This window comes from Lucilia sericata, unplaced genomic scaffold, assembly GCF_015586225.1.
Source record: "Lucilia sericata isolate MDLA Ls3-8-SP2 unplaced genomic scaffold, ASM1558622v1 Contig000478F_arrow, whole genome shotgun sequence".
Classification (NCBI taxonomy): Eukaryota; Metazoa; Arthropoda; class Insecta; order Diptera; family Calliphoridae; genus Lucilia; species Lucilia sericata.
Window position 1 is genome coordinate 193,686 of NW_023994493.1, and position 18,815 is coordinate 212,500.

The 18,815-nt window shown below is 29.0% G+C and overlaps 1 protein-coding gene across 3 annotated transcripts in view; it reads right to left on the reverse strand.

Annotated features, from left to right (window-relative positions):
* LOC119605358 overlaps positions 1-18,815 on the reverse strand; it is a 98,371-nt gene that overhangs the window by 19,470 nt on the left and 60,086 nt on the right. For all 3 annotated transcript variants that reach the window (XM_037958404.1, XM_037958403.1, XM_037958405.1), the window contains 3 exons: positions 18,370-18,457; positions 13,479-13,564; positions 9,073-9,180 (listed from right to left, as the gene is read on the reverse strand). In XM_037958404.1, the coding sequence (XP_037814332.1) occupies positions 9,073-9,180; positions 13,479-13,564; positions 18,370-18,457 (282 nt within the window). The remainder of the gene's footprint in view (positions 1-9,072; positions 9,181-13,478; positions 13,565-18,369; positions 18,458-18,815) is intronic.

The window sequence follows — 18,815 nt, forward strand, 5'->3', positions numbered from 1 at the left end:
TTCCAACCTATTGTATGGTGAAACATTCACTTAAATATCTCAAGTAGTTTTTGAGATATAACATGTTAAAAAAAATGCTCTGCGGGAATCCACCTACTACCAGGTTCTGGTGACTTGGTGTTTTACAAAAAAAATTGGCATTTTTATTTTTCACTTTTTTGGTGCCAAAGACACTTCTGGAATCGGTTTCATAACTCGGATGTCCTTGAAGATAATTTAATGAAATTTGGTATGTAGATAAAGAAGGAAATGAGGAATCATCGGCGAAAAGAAAAATCTGCCACGCCCACCTGTTAGGATATAAATGGGCGTAAAAAATAATTGTTATTTATGACAACATTGAATTATTTTTTTACAAAATTAATTATTCTGTCTTGTACTTGAAAACCTGGCCTTTCATTTGATATAACTTTTTTGACTACACATCACACTATGTTCGATATATAGACTTTCAAACTTTGCTCGAACATGGCAAACAAATACAGGTTTGGATCATAAATACTTCTAGATTTTGTTCAATAACTGAGTTGTTTTTCAAGATAATGTGCTGAAATTTAGTATGTGGATTGAGAAGAATATGGTGAACATTTTTTTTAAATTTGAAAATTGCCACGCCCACTATTCGGATTGAAAAATGGGCGTAAACATATATTTGCTATATTTGACAAATTCGACTTGAGTATTGAACAAAATAATTCTCCGATCAAATAGCTGAAATCTTAATCTTTCATTTGATGTCACTTTCTTTCCAATAGTCCAAACATTTCTCGAGTTATAAGTTTCTGAACTTTGGATGAACAATTCGAAAAATTGTCAGATGTGTCTGCACATTGTTTTTACAATTTGTTCAATATTTCAAAGGATATTAAGAATTTTTTAATAAAATTTGACGTATTAATAAAATGAAATATTATGATTCCTATGAGTTATCACGCAACTCATTAAAACTATTATGAAGTGAGATATACATGCAAAACAGGCGTAAACATATACGTGCTATTTTCGACAACCTGGACATATTTTTTTAACAAAAAAGTTCAAGAATCTAAAAGATGAAATCCTTAGCTTTAATTCGATATAACATTCTTTACAATGCACCAAACGGTTCTCTAGTTATTAAGTTCTAAACTTTAGTCGAACAGTACCAAAAACTGCCAAATGTGTCTAAACATTGTTTTTATAATTTATTCAATATTTCGATGGTTTTTAAGAATTTTTTAATAATAATTGACACATTTATAAAATGGAATATTGTGATTCCTATAAGCTGTCATATAACCGCCTGCGTCTATTACAACCTGAGATATACTCGTTTTAACTATAAATTCCACTTTTTAGCCGGTTTGGGCAAATGTCTGACGGGCCAAAGGTTGCTCATCGTGTAGCCCATTTTCCAATCTATCACATGGTGAAACATTCACTTAAATATCTCAAGTTGTTTTCTAGATATATCAATTTAAAGAAAATGCTCTGCGGGAATCCACCTACTACCAGGTTCTGGTGACTTGGTGTTTTACAAAAAAAATTGGCATTTTTATTTTTCAATTTTTTGGTGCCAAAGACACTTTTGGATTTTGCTTAATTACTCAGTTGTCCTTGAAGATAATTTAATGAAATTTAGTGTGTGGATAAAGAAGGAAATGAGGAATAATCTGTGAAAAGAAAAATCTGCCCCGCCCACTTGTTAGGGTAAAAATGGGCGTTAACTTAGATATGCTATTGTAGACAACTTTGATTTACTTCTTGACAAAATTAATGTATCGATCTAATAGCTGAATTCCTAACCTTTCATCTGATATAACTTACTTAGCAATACATCAATTGGTTCTTGAATTATAAGGTTCCAAAGTTTGCTCAAACCATACCACAAATGAACAAGTTTGTCTGCATCTCTGTTTTAGATTTTGCTCAATTTTTCGATGGTTTTTATGCATTTTTTAATAAAATTTGGCTCGTTCATAAAATGGAATATGTGGATTCATATAAGCTGTCATATAACTCTCTACTTCTATTATAAAGTGCGATCGGAGTGAAAAATCGTCGTAAAAGAACGTAGTTGTTTTCAATAATATTGAATATTTTTTCGAAAATTTAGTGCATCTATCTTGTAGTTAGAAACGTGGCCTTTCATTTGATGTAACTATCATTACTATTCATCTAACGATTTTCCGGATAGGGTCTTTCAAACTTGATTCGAACAATATCAATATTAATTAATTTTAAATCAGAGCTTTTAGTGCTTTTTGAATTTAAAAGCTTTTAACTGCTGTTGGCAACCCTCGAAAAACAAATATTAAAACTTCTTTTTGTTTTTTAATCTTGGACTTTGGTTCTATTAAAATCGGATCAGTTTCTGCGGACTTATGGGGCGTGAAACTTTTTCACCATCTAATTGCTACATTTTTATAATTAAAACTTGGCAACCATGCCAAAATAATTATTTTAAATCTTTTGATCCTGCTACATCTGTAGAACAAAAATAAATTTTAATGGGTCCACTATTGCCGGAAATATTCCAATGTCTTTTTGCTCTTCAAAATTCGTTAATAATATAGGCATTTATGAAGCCTGGCAACCCTGTCTGATAAAATTTTAAAGTTCAATTCTTCCTCTAAACATAGGCTTTGGTTCCATCCATCTACATCTATGGGTTCGTGAGATATTTATCTTCAAAAACTGGCCTTGTTAACCCTTAACAAACATACAATTTACATATCTTTAAGCAACCTGGCAACCCTGGTAAATTAATTTTTCTAAAAGTCCTATAATTCCTCTATCCATAGTATATAGTTTCAACCCCATCAGTCCACTGGTTTCCGAGATATTCCATTTTAAAATAATCCCACTTTATAAACGATTTCTGAGAGATGGCAACCCTGGAACGACCTATGGTCAGCGCCATCTATTGAGCGACATGATTTTTGATCGACAAAACACAAAAGTGTCCACCAATAGATGGCGCTAATTTTAGGCCGAAAAATGGCATTGCCAACATCAAAAAAATATAAATTTCTTTTGAGGTATTGCCAGATCAAAATTTGTTAATTTACTGCTTTTGTAACGACTTTTTGCAGTTCAAATCGAATTTTAAAAAATTTAACTGCTGTTTTAAGGATTTTAATACCATTTATTGGTTTTTTGAAGAGGTTTACAGCAGATTTAACTATTTTAAAGAGATGGGTTTGAAAGTATCCTATTTTTGTGTATAAAATAAAATAATAAAACGCTTGTTTTTATTAATTTTAAAGTAAATCTTTATTATTTTATTGTATTCTTTTGGTCTTGTACAATTTGTGTTTAGTATTGAATTAGTTACTGTATTTTATAATTGTTATTTGTTGTTAGTTATTTATAGTTTTGTATAGCTGTTAGTTGATTGTTGTAAGAAGGATGTTTTTGCCCCTCCTATGGCATTGACTAGTAAGTAGTTCCTTCATATATTGCAATGAGTTATCCTTATAAACCAAATTATTTCAATTATTATTGCATCCTGGCGTATAATTGTTTTACTTAGGTTTTAAAAATTAATAATACGTTAAGGTGTTTATTTATTTATTGTTTACTGAGATACTTATGGTTTTTGTTTAAGTTCTAGTTTAGTTTTAGTTCAGTTTTAGTTCAGTTCTAGTTCAGTTCTAGTTCAATTCTAGTTCAGTTCTAGTTCAGTTCTAGTTCAGATCTCGTTAAGTTCCAGTTCAGTTCTAGTACAGTTCTAGTTCAGTTCAAGTTTAGTTCTAGTTCAGTTCTAGTTCAGTTCTAGTTCAGTTCTAGTTCAGTTCTAGTACAGTTCTAGTTCAGTTCTAGTTCAGTTCTAGTTCAGTTCTAGTTCAGTTATAATTCAGTTCCAATTCAGTTCCAATTTAGCTCTAGTTCAGTTCTAGCTCAGTTCTAGTACAATTCTAGTTCAGTTCTAGTTCTGTTCTAGTTCTGTTCTAGTTCAGTTCAAGTTCAGTTCTAGTTCAGTTCTAGTTCAGTTCTAGTTCTGTTCTAGTTCAGTTCAAGTTCAGTTCTAGTTCAGTTCTAGTTCAGTTCTAGTTCAGTTCTAGTTCAGTTCTAGTTCAGTTCTAGTTCAGTTCTAGTTCAGTTCTAGTTCAGTTCTAGTTCAGTTCTAGTTCAGTTCTAGTTCAGTTCTAGTTCAGTTCTAGTTCAGTTCTAGTTCAGTTCTAGTTCAGTTCTAGTTCAGTTCTAGTTCAGTTCTAGTTCAGTTCTAGTTCAGTTCTAGTTCAGTTCTAGTTCAATTCTAATTCAGTTCCTTTTCAGTTCCAATTCAGCTCTAGTTCAGTTCTAGTACTAGTTCAGTTCTAGTTAACTTCTAGTTCAGTTCTAGTTTAGTTCTAGTTTAGTTCTAGTTCAGTTCTAGTTCTGTACTAGTTTTGTTCTAGTTTTGTTCTAGTTTTGTTCTAGTTTTGTTCTAGTTTAGTTCTAGTTCAGTTCTAGTTCTGTACTAGTTTTGTTCTAGTTTTGTTCCAGTTTTGTTCTAGTTTTGTTCTAGTTTAGTTCTAGTTTAGTTCTAGTTCAGTTCTAGTTCTGTACTAGTTTTGTTCTAGTTTTGTTCTAGTTTTGTTCTAGTTTTGTTCTAGTTCTGTTCTAGTTCTGTTCTAGTTCTGTTCTAGTTCTGTTCTAGTTCTGTTCTAGTTCTGTTCTAGTTCTGTTCTAGTTCTGTTCTAGTTCTGTTCTAGTTCTGTTCTGTTCTAGTTCTGTTCTAGTTCTGTTCTAGTTCTGTTCTAGTTCTGTTCTAGTTCTGTTCTAGTTCTGTTCTAGTTCTGTTCTAGTTCTGTTCTAGTTCTGTTCTAGTTCTGTTCTAGTTCTGTTCTAGTTCTGTTCTAGTTCTGTTCTAGTTCTGTTCTAGTTCTGTTCTATTCTAGTTCAGTTCTAGTTCTGTTCTATTCTAGTTCAGTTCTAGTTCAGTTCTAGTTCAGTTCTAGTTCTGTTCTAGTTCTGTTCTAGTTCTGTTCTAGTTCTGTTCTAGTTCAGTTCTAGTTCAGTTCTAGTTCAGTTCTAGTTCAGTTCTAGTTCAGTTCTAGTTCAGTTCTAGTTCAGTTCTAGTTCAGTTCTAGTTCAGTTATAGTTCAGTTCTAGTTCAGTTCCTGTTCTAATTTTATTTTCTGCTGAATAATTTACATACCGCTTGTAGATAATTCAGCAAAAAATATAAAAAAAACATTTCAAATTGTGCAATAAATCTGTTAAAACTTATTGTTAAAAAGTTTCGCAGATCATTTACATGACATGCGTGTAGGGTGGACAAAGATATGAAAGATAAAACAATTTATTTCTCTATCAGCAGACCCCAGACTTAAACTGACCTAAACTTTTGGTATTTTGGAGTAGTTTAATAATGCTAGGGTTTGTTTAGGAAAATAAATGAGAAAAACAAAGACCTAAGCAATGTGTTTTTAAATATCAGAGATGGAAGAATGAAATCCAAACTAAACTAACTTTTTTATGGAGGGAATTTGAAATATTCAAGAAAACGTTGCCACAATTGTTTTAAAAATGTAGTTGCAATGAAAAGATTACAGGACTGCCTGTGTTTCAGTAGAGCCAATTTTATTGCTGCAATTGAAGGAATTGTGTCTTACTGCTACTGTTGATGATGATTTACTTTCTGTTTTTTTTTTTTTTTTTTTTTTTCATTTTTTGTGGTTTTTTTAGGGGAACACTTTTGCTGTCGTTGCTGTTGCAGGTTCTAAGTATTTTTGCTGTTGGCTGGCTTTATTTGTTGTTAGTGTTTATAAACTTTTTATGTGAGTTTTGTATATTTAAATAGTAGTGTATGTACGTATATGTGTGATTATTGTTGTTTAAAAGTTTTTATTTGTTTTAATATTTTTTTTTGTTGCAGTGGTAGGTGTATGTATTTTAGAGTATGTTTGCATTTGTGGTATGCAAAATTTCTACATGAATTCCTAGAGACATTATTATGTCAAATAGAAATGAAAATTATACACATACTGTACATATTTACATTCAAAACAAGAAAACTAAGTTAACACTAGTTTTTACTATACCAGAGAGGAAAAGTGAGCTAGTGAGATTTTATAGAGAGGTCTCAAGGAAATTCATCAAATACCCTTTACGAAGTATGAAAAATAAAGTTTAAAATACCATACGTAATACTTTTATATCAAACAAGTTTAAAAACTATAGTTACTTTGTTTTCATGAATTTAAAATAAATTTCTGTTTTAAATTTCTGCCACAAATTTAATATATTGCCCTTATTTTTATACATTTTCTAGGTTACAAAACCAACACATTTTCCCCTTTTAAACTGAACAAAAGTAATACAATTAAAACAAAATACGACAAATAAAAACTGCTCATTATTTCTGTTTCTATATTTATGTATATCTTTCCCAGCTTGGTCGTATTGCGGTACAATTAATTAGATACAATAATATTTGTATAGAAAAAGTTCCCTCATTTATATAACTAGCTAGATAATAAGGAAAATAGGCTAACTTCTAAAAATTTAAATTGAAAATAGTTCAGTTCTAGTCCAGTTCTAGTTTAGTTGTAGTCCAGTTCTAGTTCAGTTCTACTTCAGTTTTAGTTCAGTTCTAGTTCAGTTATAGTTCAGTTCTAGTTCTAGTTCAGTTCTAGTTCAGTTCTAGTTCAGTTCTAGTTCAGTTCTAGTTCAGTTCTAGTTCAGTTCTAGTTCAGTTCTAATTCTAGTTCAGTTCTAGTTCAGTTCTAGTTCAGTTCTAGTTCAGTTCTAGTTCAGTTCTAGTTCAGTTCTAGTTCAGTTCTAGTTCAGTTCTAGTTCAGTTCTAGTTCAGTTCTAGTTCAGTTCTAGTTCAGTTCTAGTTCAGTTCTAGTTCAGTTCTAGTTCAGTTCTAGTTCAGTTCTAATTCTAGTTCTAGTTCAGTTCTAGTTCAGTTCTAGTTAAGTTCTAGTTAAGTTCTAGTTCAGTTCTAGTTCAGTTCTAGTTAAGTTCTAGTTAAGTTCTAGTTCAGTTCTAGTTCAGTTTCTAGTTCAGTTTTAGTTCAGTTCTAGTTCAGTTCTAGTTCAGTTCTAGTTCAGTTCTAGTTCAGTTCTAGTTCAGTTCTAGTTCGTTCTAGTTCAGTTCTAGTTCAGTTCTAGTTCAGTTCTAGTTCAGTTCTAGTTCAGTTCTAGTTCAGTTCTAGTTCAGTTCTAGTTCAGTTCTAGTTCAGTTCTAGTTCAGTTCTAGTTCAGTTCTAGTTCAGTTCTAGTTCAGTTCTAGTTCAGTTCTAGTTCAGTTCTAGTTCAGTTCTAGTTCAGTTCTAGTTCAGTTCTAGTTCAGTTCTAGTTCAGTTCTAGTTCAGTTCTAGTTCAGTTCTAGTTCAGTTCTAGTTCAGTTCTAGTTCAGTTCTAGTTCAGTTCTAGTTCAGTTCTAGTTCAGTTCTAGTTCAGTTCTAGTTCAGTTCTAGTTCAGTTCTAGTTCAGTTCTAGTTACAGTTCTAGTTCAGTTCTAGTTCAGTTCTTAGTTTCAGTTCTAGTTCAGTTCTAGTTCAGTTCTAGTTCAGTTCTAGTTCAGTTCTAGTTCAGTTCTAGTTCAGTTCTAGTTCAGTTCTAGTTCACGTTCTAGTTCATTCTAGTTCAGTTCTAGTTCAGTTCTAGTTCAGTTCTAGTTCAGTTCTAGTTCAGTTCTAGTTCAGTTCTAGTTCAGTTCTAGTTCATTCTAGTTCAGTTCTAGTTCAGTTCTAGTTCAGTTCTAGTTCAGTTCTAGTTCAGTTCTAGTTCAGTTCTAGTTCAGTTCTAGTTCAGTTCTAGTTCAGTTCTAGTTCAGTTCTAGTTCAGTTCTAGTTCAGTTCTAGTTCAGTTTAACTTCAGTTCTAGTTCAAGTTCTAGTTCAGTCCTACTTCAAAGTTTTACTTCAGGTACACTCATACGTATGATTGTTGTTGTTTGAATTAATTAGTAATCATACGTTCAGGTGTTTCGTAAATTAAACGTTAATCAATTCAGTGCGTTGTAATGACAATTTTAAAATTCTGGGGTTAATCATTTTACCAAATTGGTCCTCCATTTAATTTCTTCAATACAAGACTTTGTAAACGTTCCCTATATTTTATATTCTATCATTTTTATATACAAATGTTTTTTTGTCATTTTGTTATCATTTCACTCATTGTAATATTTAAGTCTAAGAAAAGAAAGTTTCCAAAAAGGACAGATGTTAGAATTGATTTTCTTTCTGCTGTGTTTGCTCTTTATTTTTTTATTTTTCTTTCTCTCGAACTGTCAGTGTAGAAAAAAAAAGGTCAAAACTTTAGAAATTTTATAAATTATATAAAGAGTGAAGAGAAAGGAGATACATACCACTTTGCAATGTTAAGGTAAGTTATATGCAAAAATTATGCAGATGAAAAAAAAAAAACACAGGCTAGAAAAATCAAGGTTGCTTGCCACAGTGCAAAAAAAGGTAAAATTAAATTTAAAAGATTTCTCTACCTTGAAATTAGAAACACTTAAGATGATTGAAAGTAAGATAAAGTAAATAAGGAAATAAGTGGCAATATTTTTTAAGATCACATATAAGAAAAGTTTTTAAAGAGTTTCAAGCAGAAATTTCAAAATAGACTTCTTGACTTTGAACAAAAGTTCTTATAGAATAAATAAAAAAATATTTAAAAAAGAGCACTTAAGTCTTTTAACACTTCATAGTTTCACAAATGTTCCTAAAACTTTTAGTCAATGTTGATTTATCTTAATTATTTTTTACCACTTCTTGTTAAATAAATAAAAAAGCTAGAAAAACTGTAACAGATATAACATTTAAAAAAGGATTTCATTCGTATTAAAATGTCATTTTCGAAAAAAAATGTGTGTTTAAAACAGATTAAATGTAAATAAAATGGTTAGTAATTAGTGAGAAGAATAAAATAAAATACTTTTTATAAAAAAAAGATAAATACAAAAAAAATTATGATAAATAAATAATAACAGAAAGCAGATTTACATTTTTTGTAATATAAGTTTTAAAATAAGATTTAAATTAAGGATTAAATTTATGGTTTAAATCAAAATTTTTACATCAATTATTTAAATATTGAGTTGTTGTTCACACTTAATTTCTAGCTTAAAGTAATTTGTTCTTTTAATTTACCTTATTAACATGATCACGCAAGACATTAGAATAAACCATAGCCACTGCTTCCAAAGCCATAAAAGTTATATAGCCAATAATCCAAGGAACTATTAAACCAGGGTTTTCCTAAAAACACAAAAAAAATAAACAAAAATTAAAAAAAAAAATTTCATAAACTTTCGGTTGCTTCTTCAGTTTCATTTCAGTTCTAGTTCATTTCCGGTTCATTTCTAGTTTATTTCTAGTTCAGTTCTAGTTCAGTTCTAGTTCAGTTCTAGTTCAGTTCTAGTTCAGTTCTAGTTCAGTTCTAGTTCAGTTCTAGTTCAATTCTAGTTCAGTTCTAGTTCAGTTCTAGTTCAGTTCTAGTTCAGTTCTAGATCAGTTCTAGTTCAGTTCTAGTTCAATTCTAGTTCAATTCTAGTTCAGTTCTAGTTCAGTTCTAGTTCAGTTCTAGTTCAGTTCTAGTTCAGTTCTAGTTCAGTTCTAGTTCAGTTCTAGTTCAGTTCTAGTTCAGTTCTAGTTCAGTTCTAGTTCAGTTCTAGTTCAGTTCTAGTTCAGTTCTAGTTCAGTTCTAGTTCAGTTCTAGTTCAGTTCTAGTTCAGTTCTAGTTCAGTTCTAGTTCAGTTCTAGTTCAGTTCTAGTTCAGTTCTAGTTCAATTCTAGTTCAGTTCTAGTTCAAGTTCATATTAATTCAAATCTAATTCTGTTATTAATAAACTGCCTATTCCACGATATTGCAATAAATCCACCCAGCAAATCTGCCGTATTTTTTTCTTGATATTGTCTTTCAACAAATAATTAGCAATTCTTTTCAATTTCCCCACAAAAATATGTCTATAGTATGACCTTGTCTATCATGTATTTTAATTAATTAAATTAATTTTATTGCCTAAATATAAGTATTATTTACTGTTTATTTTGTTACTGTTACAATAGCATTTAAAATACAATTAATATAAACATTTGAAGGTTTTTGTGTGTAATTCAATATTGTCTACACGTTTTACAAAAGTTTTAACAATAAGAAGATGAAAAAAACAGAAAAAGTCCAGACATAAACAGCAAACAACAATAAGTATTAGGTAACAAAATATTTAGTATTGTGGACTTATTTTTATTGTCATTGGCAGAGGAACAAAAAGAAGAAGAAAAAGATAAAAAAAACGAATTTCATTAGTGAAAAACGTAAGGCTGTCAATTTTAAAATGACAAAATGTCATGTCATAGGCAAAGTCTTTCTCTTTTTTCTAGAGAATCTTTAATAAATGTACTTTATCTTTTGTTACTGCAAACTTTAGACTAAACAACAAGAGGAGGAAGTTTTGCTTGTTCGTTAAAAAAATAGCCAAATAATTTAAATAAATGCTTTAAAATTTAAAAAAATATGAAAGCTTTTCGGCACAAAATGACATATAAATCACTTTGAAATGTACTATAAGCATTATTTGAAGGCAGCAGCAACGAAAAGACATTTGTTGCCATTAAATGATCATCATAAATGTAACAACAGAAACACATGGAACACCGAAATAAATGAATGAAACTGTAGGAAAAGTTAATATGTATATTTTAAGCAGCACTGTGGTGTAGAATTTACAACAGGCCTACCTTAACGTATGATTATTTTGCAATTTATATGCAAATAAAATAATAATCATACGCCATGGAATCTTATGAAAAATGATAATGTGAAAGTAATTATAAAAAAAACTTTTGTGTTAATACTAAAGTTATTTTTTTTACACAAACCTCGGTTTTTACACAAGAACTCGGTTTTTACACAAGAACTCGGTTTTTACACAAAAACTCGGTTTTTACACAAAAACTCGGTTTTTACACAAAAACTCGGTTTTACACAAAAACTCGGTTTTTACACAAAAACTCAAATTTTACACAAAAACTATAATTGCATACCAAAATCCTTTCCAGTTCTAGTTCAGTTTTAGTTCAGTTTTAGTTCAGGTCTAGTTCAGTCCTAGTTCAGTTCTAGTTCATTTCTAGTTCAGTTCTAGTTCAGTCCTAGTTCAGTTCTAGTTCAGTTCTAGTTCAGTTCTAGTTTAGTTCTAGTTCAGTTCTAGTTCAGTTCTAGTTCAGTTCTAGTTCAGTTCTAGTTCAGTTCTAGTTCAGTTCTAGTTCAGTTCTAGTTCAGTTCTAGTTCAGTTCTAGTTCAGTTCTAGTTCAGTTCTAGTTCAGTTCTAGTTCAGTTCTAGTTCAGTTCTAGTTCAGTTCTAGTTCAGTTCTAGTTCAGTTCTAGTTCAGTTCTAGTTCAGTTCTAGTTCAGTTCTAGTTCAGTTCTAGTTCAGTTCTAGTTCAGTTCTAGTACAGTTCTAGTTCAGTTCTAGTTCAGTTCTAGTTCAGTTCTAGTTCAGTTCTAGTTCAGTTCTAATTCAGTTCTAATTCAGTTCTAGTTCAGTTCTAGTTCAGTTCTAGTTCAGTTCTAGTTCAGTTCTAGTTCAGTTCTAGTTCAGTTCTAGTTCAGTTCTAGTTCAGTTCTAGTTCAGTTCTAGTTCAGTTCTAGTTCAGTTCTAGTTCAGTTCTATTTCAGTTCTAGTTCAATTCTAGTTCAGTTCTAATTCAGTTCTAGTTCAGTTTTAGTTCAGTTTTAGTTCAGTTCTAGTTCAGTACTAGTTCTACTTCAGTTCTAGTTCTACTTCAGTTGTAGTTCAGTTCTTGTTGAGTTCTAGTTCAGTTCTAATTCTAGTTCACTTCTGATTTAGTTCTAGTTCAGTTTATCAGTTTTTACATAAAAACTCAGTTTTTACAACAAAAACTCTTTTTAAAATTTCGATTTTTCCAGTTTTTATACAAAAATTTAGTTTTTACACAGAAACTCATTACAGTTTTAAAAAATTTCCTTTTTTACAAAGATTTCTTTTTTGTCCCACTGTTTTATATTGAACTATTGCTAGTGAAATTTTGATAACAATTCAATGTCTACATGTTTCCCAGTTCTATTTGAAATTTATCAAATTTTATGAGATATTTTTTTTTCTATTTCACTAGCTGCTCATTTTGCCCCTCTTTTGTTATAAATTTTTAACAAAAATTTCATTTCCTGGTTTGGTTTTTTTTTTCTCTTTATCATAGCTGGCAGAAAATAATAACAATTTTTTTATATATATATATATTTTTTTTTTGTTTTTCTTGAATTTTTGTAAAGGAAATCTTATTTGTCTGTTATCGTTGTTTTTTGTTGTTGTTGTTTTCATGTGTTCTTATTACACACATTTATATATTTTTTGGTTAGTGTTTGAGTTTTTTTTGATAATAAAACAATTTTTTCTTAGCAATTTTTCTAAATAACAAGCATCTTTATATTGCTTTATTTCCAGTTGTTTTTTAACTTCTTCTGTTGCTTCTTGAGTTGGTTGTTAAGACGATATGTGTAATTTTTTGCTGTAACTATAGCGACATTGTAGCGGAAGATAAATACTAGATTTGAAATACAAGTAAAGTTAGGGTAAGCCAAAAAAAAAAAACACAATTTTGTAAATTAAGAAACTTAAGAAACTCAAATGTGTCTTAAATGTTCAATAGGGGTTTTGAGCTCAAATTATTCTATGCGTACCCTATTAACTATTACTATTCTATTCTGTGTTTGTTTTCGTGGTAAAAAAAAACATTCATGTTATGTGTCATTTTATGACACTGTCAACACATGTTCACGATAATATTTCTCATCAATTCGTTCGTCTGTTTGACAGTTTCATGCTCTGCAGACACACTTCTTGGTTAACAAAATAAAGAAAATAAAACAAATATCCAAAATTTTTGTGGTTTCCTTATGGAATTGTTGTTGAAAAAATTTATATAACAGACAAATTTCTGCTGAAACCAGCGGTATTTCCTTGGAAAACTGTCAATAAGAACAATGTTATTCAAAGGATTTAAAAAAACACATTTTTTTTAAAATAAAACTGCAGTTTAAATCAGTTTTTTTACTCAAAAAATTTATATTTATATCAAAACTTTGCTTTTGTAGCCTTCATGAGACGCTTAAAAGTTACAATTTAAAAATTTCAACTTAAGCTATTACATTGTCTAATATTTAAGCTGTTTTTACAATTTTCTTTACAAAAAAATCTTGAAAAATTAAAAAGTTGTATTAATTTTTGTAAACAAACTGCCTAATTAATATTAATCATACGCACCCAGGTTTTAAAAAGTTTTTTATAGATAACTTTTGATATATTACACCTAAACTTTTGAAATTCTCCACAAAGATAAACCAAAAATTAAGCTATTTTGTGGATATAAATAAAACTTTACTGCACAAATTTTCTTTGAGTTAAAGTAAGTCGAAATTTAAAGATTTCGTTTCTTTAGATTTTTTCCCAAAATCAATACTTTTTGCTCAAGAAAACTATATTCTATTTAATAATTCAATTAGTAAATTCTTAAAAGTTTCTAAAAAAATTACTCACCTTAACTATACCAAATAGTAACATGATACTTAAAACAATCATCGACATTTGTGTGCCGATTATGGCAAAATAAGCAATTTGTACACCTGCAAATAGAATAAGAAAAATAAAATTATTTAACAAAAACTTTTCTAAACCAAAATTAATGTACATTTAGTTTATCTTCTGTGTATTAAGAAATTGAAAAATGAACACTTCAACCACAATTAGTATCACATCAGTAAATAGAGACAAAAAAAAAAATGTTCTCAACATCTTGCACTTTAAAAGAAAAAGTACTAAAACATCACCATGACACTAGATCTAATAGAGTTGTTACATGTCAGTGAGTCAAAAGAAAGAAAATACTTTTTTGTTCTGGAATACCATGAGAATGTTGGAAATTTTGTGGTCATATATTGAGGTTTTTGTTTATATGTTGTTGATGTTGTGAAGAAAACAAGTAATACCAGACAGAATGAGCTTAAAAGCAGGAAGAGATCAACTTGTTTATAGTAAATCTACAACTGTAAGCAGAATTGTTTATTAAATTTTGCACAGTAAACTCAGATTTTTTCATATATTTAGCTTTTCATTTGAAAAAATTTTAATCTATTGGACAGGGTTATCTGTGACCTTTTATCATATTTTTGGAAACATCTTGCAAACTTTCTCTCGATGGTTTGTGAGAAAACTCACGTTTTTACACAAAAACTCAGTTTTTACACAAAAACTCAGTTTTTACACAAAAACTCAGTTTTTACACAAAAACTCAGTTTTTACACAAAAACTCAGTTTTTACACAAAAACTCAGTTTTTACACAAAAACTCAGTTTTTACACAAAAACTCAGTTTTTACACAAAAACTCAGTTTTTACACAAAAACTCTGTTCTTACACAAAAACTCAGTTTTAACACAAAAACTTAGATTATACACAAAAACTCTGTTTTTATACAAAAACTTTTTTTACAAAAAAAAAAAAAAAAAAATTTTACACAAAAACTGTGTTTTTACAGAAAAGCTCTGTTTTTACACAAAAACTCTGTTTTTACACAAAAACTCTGTTTTTACACAAAAACTCTATTTTACCCAAAAACTCAGGTTTTACACAAAAACTCTGTTTTTACACAAAAACTCAGTTTTTACACAAAAACTCAGTTTTTACACAAAAACTCAGTTTTTAGACAAAAACTTAGATTTTACACAAAAACTCTGTTTTTATACAAAAACTCTGTTTTTATACAAAAACTCTGTTTTTATACAAAAACTCTGTTTTTATACAAAAACTCTGTTTTTATACAAAAACTTTTTTTTACACAAACATTTTTTTTTACACAAAATTTTTTTTTTTACACAAAAATTTTTTTTACACAAAAACTCTGTTTTTACACAAAAACTCTGTTTTTACACAAAAACTCAGTTTTTACACAAAAACTCAGTTTTTACACAAAAACTCACTTTTTACACAAAAACTCACTTTTTACACAAAAACTCAGTTTTAACACAAAATCTTCCTTTTACTGACAATTACTAAATTGCTTTGGAAACAAGTTTCTTAACTTTCTTTAAACTACACTTTTGATGTTTTCTCTTAATTTCTCTCACATCCTTCCTTAATAAAGAAATGCACAACATTTGCATAAGTTTGTGTCAGCTACGAGAAATCGACATTCATTCAATTCAAATTGGAATTGAACTGTTGTTGTTGATGATGATGATTTTGTGTTTTGGCAAGGGAATACATGCACATGTCTTGATCATGTTTAGACATGCATACAGCAAGCTAGTAGTTTTTAAATAAATTTGTGGATTATAGAGTCAAAGACAAAGAAATATAAGCAATTTTGTTTTTTTTTTTCTTGTATTTTTTAACAAAACAAGCTGCAAGAATGAGTTGCTTGGTTATTGGAATAAAAACAGTGGTAGAAAAAACTTAGTCAAATACTAAATTCAAATTTTTGGCTTCAAATTTTATAGAATGTGTGGGTTTGTTCTGTTTGCCACTGTTAGTTGAAAATCTTTTGCAAAATTTTTAACTAAAATTGATATGAATTTGACTTTTGCTTAGAAATTTGTATGTATTTGACATGTTAGCATGAATGTATGTTCATATGTATGTGTGTATGTATTTGAAACAAAGAAACAAATGAATTTATAAATGTGCAAAACTAAAACGAATAAATGCATACAATATGTTAAGGGTTTATACAATAACAACTTGCAGCTAAACATATATGCACTTGTGTTTTATATTGCAAATACACTTGTTCTCATAAATTTTCTATTCAAATTGTTACCACATTGAATTTAAATAAGTATTTGTCTTTGCCTCAAAAAAAAATATATATATAAAACGAAATAAATTTATATGACCATATAATTTAAAATATAAAAAAGAGAAAGAAAGAAACAAGTTGTATTTGTTGTTTTAAATCTCACTTGCCAATTTTTATTATGAATATGTATAAAGCATACTTGCAGGGGCAAAAAAGGCAAACGTACACACACACATATGCTCTCATTTAAATGAATACATTTAATTTTTAACAAAAAGTGATATTTGTCGTTAAAACTTTCAGTTAACTGTAAATGTATGCCAACTACTTTCCCCTCCGCCTTTCATACTCACTGTTGTTGTTAACTGTTTTTTGTTTATAACTATATATGCATGTATGGGTTTATGTATGTATGTGTAAGTGTAGTATAAACATCATACATGAAACACGCATGGAACATCGAAATTACGAAATCGTACTAATTTTCATTTAAAAAGTCTATGGACTATGCTATTGACAAGTCTATTGACAAGTCTATTGACAAGTCTATTGACTAGTCTATGGACTAGTCTATGAACTAGTCTATTGACTAGTCTATGAACTACACTATGAACTAGTCTATGGACTAGTCTATAAACTAGTCTATGAACTATTCTATGAAGAAGTCTACGGACTAGTCTATGGACTAGTATATGAGCTAGACTATGGCGAGCCTATGAACTACACTGAGGACTTGTCTATGGACTAGTCTATAAACTAGTCTATGAACTAGTCTATAAACTAGTCTATGGACTAGTTTATGAACTAGTCTATGAACTATTCTATGAACTAGTCTACGGACTAGTCTATGGACTAGTCTATAAACCAGCCCATGAACTAGTCTATAAACTATTCTAGGGACTAGTCTATGAACTAGTTTATGAATTAGTCTATGAACTAGACTATGAACTAGTCTATAAACTAGTCTATGGACTAGTCTATAAACTAGTCTATTTACTAGTCGATAAACTAGACTATAAACTATACTATGGACGGGCCTATGGACTAGACTGTGGACTAGTCTATGGACTAGTCTATCGAATAGTCTATGGACTAGCCTATGGACTAGTTTAATGACTACTCCATGGACAAGTCTATTGACTAGTCTATGAACTAGTTTATGAACTAGTCTAAGAACTAGTCTATGAACTATTCTGTAAACTAGTCTGTGGACTAGCCTATAAACTAGACTATGGACAAGCCTATGAACTAGACTGTGGACTAGTCTATGAAATAGTCAATAGGATAGTCTATGAAATAGTCAATAGGATTAGCCTATTGACTAGTCAATGGACTAGTTTATTGACAAGTCTATTGATTAGTCTATGAACTAATCTATTGACTAATCTGATATCTAGTCTATTGACTAGCCTACAAACTAATCTATTATCTAGTCTATGAACTACTTTATTGACTAGTATATGGATTCGTCTATGTACTAGTCTATTCACTGGTCTATTGACTAGCCCATTGACTAATCCATTGAGTTGGATATGGACTAGCAGTAAGCTAGTATATGGACTAATCTATTGACTAATTTAATCTATGGACCAGTCTATGAACTAGTCAGTAAACTATTCTATGAACTAATCTATGAACTCGTCTATGGACTAATGGACTAATCTATGGACTGGTCTAAGAAGTAGTCCATAGAAAATTCTATGGACTAGTCTATAGACTAATATATGAACTCGTATGAAATATTGCTGAATTTTCCATGTCTGGCATGAACACTTGTGGTATGTTTTTTTTTAGTTTTTTACTCATACACTTGCAATTTCAAAACTACATACTTTCAATTCAGATTTTTTCCCCAATTTTTATTTTTAAACTCTACATATGTATGTATGTGTGTAAACAATTATATTTACATTCTATACAAACACACATTTTTTTTTACTTATTTTATTATACACAAATGTATTTACTTGTTTTTTTTTTTTGTTTCTATTTGTCTTAAAGTTTTTATTATTATTTTAAAACAATTTGTGGTAAATTTAATTTTGAAATAATAATTTTCAAACTTATACTGCAGCATTTTAAATGTAATATTAATAACAAAAAGTTTACATGTGTCTCTGTTTAAACTTTTATAGGAATATTTGTTATGCTCAGTTTAAGAAGCTTAATATACACTTAATTGTCTTTATTATATTTACCAAGGTTTTTTAATATACAAATATATGTTTTGTCATAAGTAAATATGTTTTAAAGTTTGCCTTTTTCTGTTTGCCTGTAGTATTTTTATCTCTTGTCTGTATGCGTTTGAAATTTGAAATAAAGCCAAAAAAAAAAAAAAAAAATATGAGGAGAAAAAAACCCTTTAGGCTAAGAAGATAAAAGACCCAGAATATGTTGGTGTAAATTAAAAATAATTCAAAATGATGCTAATAATTTGTCAAGTGGAAAAGATATTGGTCTTTTTTAAGGTTTGTTTCATTTTACTGCAAAAAGAAGTTCAAATTTTTAAGAAAAGAATAAAGGGTTTTGGGATTTAAAATATAAAAGTTTTGATTATATTCAAAAACACATCTCTTACACCAAAAAAGTATTTAATGTTATAACTATAATGATCATTAAATATATACAAACTTACCATAGTAAACATCTTCTAGAGCACTAGACTTGTGTATGTTGATATTAATACGCCAGGAATATATAAGGACTATAAGCAGGGATATGTTCTGAAAAAAAGAAAAGAAATATGTTAGAAAAACTAAAGAATTAAAAACTTAGAGTACTATCTTTAAGAGCTCTAAAAACGTTTATCTGTATGTATTATAATTTAAAAGTGATTTCTTTATCATAATTTTCTTTTTTTTTCTCTTATAAACTATATCAAACAAAACTTTATTAACACATTTCCCAATTAAAATATTTAACAATTCTTTTGTCATAAAAAGCTTAAAATTAAAATTATCATTATTGTTATATTAATTTAATTAATGACAGACATTTATAAAATTTATAATTTATAAAAAAAAATAATTTAAAATATATGAAATAAAAATTGAATTAAATTTAATTGTATAAAATGTGTAT